General features: G+C 50.4%; 1 protein-coding gene across 1 annotated transcript in view; it reads right to left on the minus strand.

Moving 5' to 3' along the window:
* Positions 1-223: 223 nt before the first annotated feature.
* nup37 (nucleoporin 37) overlaps positions 224-5,642 on the minus strand; it is a 13,239-nt gene continuing 7,820 nt past the window's right edge. Inside the window, exons 5-10 of the mRNA XM_027021591.2 lie at positions 5,469-5,563; positions 1,601-1,691; positions 1,096-1,277; positions 723-773; positions 530-623; positions 224-436 (exon numbers count right to left, since the gene is read on the minus strand). Of these exons, the coding sequence (XP_026877392.2) occupies positions 323-436; positions 530-623; positions 723-773; positions 1,096-1,277; positions 1,601-1,691; positions 5,469-5,563 (627 nt within the window). The 3' untranslated portion in view covers positions 224-322. The remainder of the gene's footprint in view (positions 437-529; positions 624-722; positions 774-1,095; positions 1,278-1,600; positions 1,692-5,468; positions 5,564-5,642) is intronic.

Consider the following 5,642-nt stretch of genomic DNA (forward strand, 5'->3'; position numbering starts at 1 on the left):
CTAACTTGGCAGGACACACACAAGCAGAGGGCAGACCGCGCTTCGGAGAAAGAGAGAGAGTGAGCGAGAAAAAAAAACAAAACCGGCATACGCACATAGACACACAAAAAAAGAGGCAACAGCGACCAGAAAAAAGGCACACTTCACAGAAGCCAGCTTCCCGTTACTGTTTTTTGACTCACGTGGCCGCTGAATGAAAACATGCAACTGAGGCAGAAAATAATGACAGCGTGTGAAAAATGACACTTTATTGAGGAAAAGAGTTATAAAAATAGACACATTCTTCAGATGACAGGCATCGCCCGAGATGCTAGAAGCCAGCTCACATCTCCGTCATCCAGAAGGACAGCTTTCGATCTCCACCAATCACACAGAGGGGGAGGGTCCTATGCCAGCTTAGACCCGCCCCCACGGTGGACGAGCCAATCAACACAGGCTGCAATGTCATTGCACAGAATGAGGAATGAGGGAACACATTTAAAACTCTCAAACTCACACAGCAACAAAGCGTCACTGCCGAACGGCTTACCTGAGGGTGACCAAGGTGATGGACAAGTAACTGACTGCTGATCTTTCCTGGATAGCCAGTAGTGGAGAAAAGATCTTCATTGGCTCTTGACCACCTGACAGAATAGGAACAACCAATCATCAATGGTCCTACAGATTAAGACTAGGGTTAGGTTTAGGGCTAGGATTAGGGTTAAGATTACGATTAGGGTTACCTGAAGAGGCGAGCCTTGTCCAAATGGGCTGGCCTCTTCTCCTGAGGATAACTGTGAGCACACCACAGTGAATTCACTGGACATGTACCATTCACCAACCTTTCTATTCAGTGTATCACCAGGTACATCCACAAGGCTAGGGAACACTGAGAAATCAACAGAGGCCATTTCTCACTAGCCATTAGCTTGGTTTTATTACGGTCTGTGACAACAGCAGTAGACCCACGTTGCATTATGGTTCCTGTCACATTCACTACTAGGCTTTGTTCATTTTGACAAACGGGTCAGGCCGTCATCACACTCGCCACGTCTTCATGCCTGTCCAGACATCCTGAGCCCCTGAATCGACCCATGCGTTACCTCGTGGCCTTACCTGGAGCGGGTAATGTCCCAGATCAGCCAATCGCTGCCAACCACTGCGCCCACCTTAATGGTGTTGCTGAGGCACCAGTCTGCCGACATCAGGGGCATGCCTCCACTGTCCAGAGACAGCACAGCCTGCTGGGTTACCAGGTCGTAGAAGCGGATGGTTCCCTTCTTCTCAGCCACCATCAGCTACCAGAAACCCAGAAAAAAGTCCACTCAGCGTCACTGGACGTCACGGCCATAACGTCACTGTGTTCATCAGTGAGAATTTAACAGAGTTTTTAATTACAGCCTCGCCAGGACAGGGTGGGAGGGTTTTCGGTATGACCTGAAACTTCTTTCTGAATTTACTTACTGGCTTTTCTGCTTCACGCTGCCTGTCCTTACTTAAAACCAGATACTCTACTCCTGACCTTTTCCACGGCTTCGTAAGAGCAGACTCATGTCAGAACAGGGGGAGGGGGGCAGATCCTCCTCTCTCCAGCCCTCGCGCCAGCTGTACTGGAGCTCACCTTATAAGCCTCTTCAGGGTGCCAGCACACGCTGACCCCCGGAGACCACAGACGAAATGACGCAGCTTCACGGCCTTCCAGGTCCCAGACCCTGCGTAAAAGAAAAACACCGCGTGCACTTCAGTTTTACAAGGTAAATTTCATCATTTAAACATGAGGGTTTTTTCCCATTCTAACAGCAAGCTGTTGGTGAAGCCAGATACATATTTAAATAATTATGGTTTAAAAAAAAAAGTTCTTGTGGTATGAGGAACGGACTCCTAATACAACACAACGTGATCCAGACAGGTACCCAAGACACACCAAACAGAAACAGCAAGCGAAAATAACAAAACGTGCAGAGGCTCCACGAAGGCGCCGGCTCTGACGCTGACCAGCGCTTCACGTCCCTACGCGTGCCGGCCGAGCGGCAGCCAGGAGACAACGGGCACGGCCGGCGCCTCGGAGGGATTCGTGCGCTTGAATCTGGCCTCTCGCGTCGGGGCGAGAGCAGACGCGGCGAGAGGCCTCGCGCGCGGCTGTAATAAATCACTTGGATGTAGAAGGCGGCCTCTCCCGCATGCAGGATCCACGGTTTACCACATCAGAGCAGCCCAGGCGAGCAGAGCCACGAGTTCCCCGAATGGGACGCTGCTACAGTAGGGGTTTCTGGGAATTCAAAAAAAAAAAAAAAAAAAAAAAAAAAAAAAAAAAAAAAAAAAAAAAAAACCGAGAAGAAGGGGCAGGGAAACCAGAGCTAGGGAACTGACTGATGAGGTCACCAAGACAACTGCATCTGACGAAGCGCAAAGCTTCTCCCAAGCCCACTAAACGTGGGTATCGCTTTCTGGCGGGTTCACGTCTGAATCAGCACGGAGGACGCAGGCCTTGCGCGGAAGCTCGACCCAGCCGTGCGGTTCTGCCGTTCAGGCTCACAAGTGCACAGCCCGTGGCCCACAATCCTTCTCAACCCTGGGGCCTGTCTGGCTCCAGGACCCACTCCTCCATCAAGCACGTGGGCAAGTAATCGTGGGAGAGAGGGAAGGAGGTTTCAGACCGCTCCACACAGGCACTGTGCTCAACGCCAAATGGGGGGAGATCCATCGCATGCAACAACAAGACACACACAAACACACACACACACACACACACACACACACACACACACACACACACACACACACACACACACACACACACACACACACACACACACAAAAAACCTCCAGCCACAAGCACCACAAAGTGCTCATCAGGGGGTGGGCAGGAAGGTGGGGGTGGTGTAGGGGTTGAGGAGTATGGAGGAAGGGATGTAAATGGGTGAGGGGTGTACGCTGATATAGTAACCCAGCGTGGTACAGGAAGACAGCCGTGCACCAGAAGAGGGGGTGGGACTCACGTTTAAAAAAAAAAGGGCGGGAAATGTGTCACATCGTAGCAGATCTGGGAAGGGAAAACATTGGCTGATTGGATGGAAATGCTGAGATGGGATTTATATAAGATTTTTTTTTTTAATTTAAAAATTACTCAGCCATCCTCATGTTCTGTTGTTTGCTCGTGAGTCATGTGACAGTAATTAAGACAACGACTATAATTTAACCATTTTAAAACAGCAGCTTGGTTTTTATCTGGTGGTGCTAGAAAGGCAACGCAGCCATTGGAAGATGAGCAACAAATGTGTGAGGACAGAAAACTCCAAAGGACCACCTAAACATGTCAAACCTGAGGATTCATGTAAACAGAACCAGAGGAGAGCATGTTAAACTGCACAGTCCCCAGAAATGCTGTCCTTTCCACCACTAAGCTGATCGGACAGGTGCACCTCGCTGTCTAATAATGAACTCTGTAAACTCAGTATACCCCCAAGTGACCTGCAGTTCCAAGGATCGTCTGTAGGTGGCACTAAGAAACGCCGCATTACCCCAGCAGAAAGAAGCCTGCACAGATTGTCAAAGAAATCTCATCACAGTATCACTGCACCACACCCCAACACACACACACACACACACACACATATACAGAGACATTTAAAACACACATAACCTCAGTGAACCACACTGAGAGGCAGTAATGAATATGGAAAAATACAGTGGCCTATTAAGTACAGGCCTTGCGCACACACACACACACACATCACTTATCAGCTGACAGCAACTACTCCCACGTGTATTAAAAGTGAAATTTGTGTGAACTGACTCAAAAGGCACTTCTTCCTCACTATACATCTTCCCCCTTCACTACTGTGTCTCACGCTCTTCCTCTTGTGCCCTATATTTTCTCAACGTGACAGAATTTAAATCTTTCTGCAGACGGTGCACTCCTCTGTCTCTGCACTCCTCTGTCTCTGCACTCCTCTCTTTCTGCACTCCTCTGTTTTCTCTGGCCAAGAGGCTCATAGTAGACATTTCCTCTGCAGGCTTCCCATGGCCCCTCTGCCCCCACCCCTCACACACACACACACACACACACACACACACACACACACACACACACACACGTATGTGGTCACATAAAATGCATGCACACACATGTGCACGTGCATGTTCACACACGTGCACGTGAGTGCACACTCATGCACAAGCTTGCACACACGCGCACACACAGGCAGCGCCTTCTAAAGCCCTTTCAGCCTTCTCACACTGCTGCCGGTCGGGGCAGTCTGCACTAACTGCAGCCTGCAGCCTTCATTCAGCCTCAGGAGAGACGGGACGGGACAGGACGGGACAACCAAAGCACTCGCCTGCTACTAAGGGACTCATTCATTCTGCATATGAGGTAGGTTTGAACCAAACACGTCTCCCTCTCACATGAGCTCTCTGGGCAGTGATGAAGGCCAACGCCCCTCTCTGCCCTATACCAAGGGCAAGAAGCAGGGCAGGTACACGCAGACCCATGCCGACACACCCTGACGCACCCGGAGCGGCAGCCAATGAAAAGGAAGAGGGCGGGGCTTAAGGAGAGCAGCAGAGTAACACTGAAGAATAGCACATACAGTAAATTCTCTGTAGTTTCTGTTACACACACACACGCACCAGTTTATAAAGATATGATATTAAACACCCAAACTACTCTGAACGAATGTGTGTCCTGACTTCCATTAGAGGAAAGAAAAGACGCACACTGAAATTGTGCATGGTGCTGAGAGAATGACATTAACCAGCCACGTAAAGTCAGAAGGGCCAGTGCGCAGGGAGGGCCGAAATGGTGTACATTACAGCAGAAAAGCAGAGAAGGAAAGGACCAAAGAAGGTTGAGCAATAACCCGTCCAGAAACATCTGAACCTCAGCCAGGGTTCACAGAGCACTGCAGGAACACTGGCCTGGTATCGATTTCAATGACGAAGATAACACAGATAAGGCTGGTTCAGCACTCCAGACGCCAGCTGCACACCACTTTCTATAGGGGAAAACTCCCATTTCTTTAAACACCTCATCCACCTTGAAACCATTAGGGGTTATTGATTTCCTTATTCTGCAGTATTGGGGGGGCGGGGGGCGGAGCCTGACTTCCTTTGGCAGCGGAGGCGGACAGTATGCCGGCTTCCAGGTGTGTCGGTTACATGTCTCTGACGCACAAGGGAAGCCCCGAGCGCCCTGGAGCACTCGCTTAAGTTCTGCCAGACAGCGGGAAAACCGCACTCGCCTCAGGGGCTGACTGATACCTGCGGCGCGAGGCGCTTGGTAACCATCGCCGCAGAGGTCGAAAAAGGCCCTAGCCACCTTTAACCAATTACTAAAGGAAAGGGGCGGGTTTCGGGGTGGGGGGCGGGGCCATCGCACTCGGGCAGAGCAGCAGTAGGGTATGTTTTGCTTAGCGTCCAGTTTTGTGTCCGGTTTCGTGGAAAACAAGGTCAGGACTTTCTGCGTCATTAACGGCTCGGTGACTGACCTGCAGGTGTGATCATCGCTGACTGATGCGATCTGCTTCCCCTCTGTCGGCTCGAACACCACGTGATTGACATAGTTAGTGTGTCCCTTCATCACCTAGGCAACAAGGAAACAGGTTCGATGATGGCGATGTATAGAGGAAGGACAAGGAGCACAACGATCAAGTGAACGTGGA

The sequence above is a fragment of the Electrophorus electricus genome, chromosome 7, assembly GCF_013358815.1.
Source record: "Electrophorus electricus isolate fEleEle1 chromosome 7, fEleEle1.pri, whole genome shotgun sequence".
NCBI lineage: Eukaryota > Metazoa > Chordata > Actinopteri > Gymnotiformes > Gymnotidae > Electrophorus > Electrophorus electricus.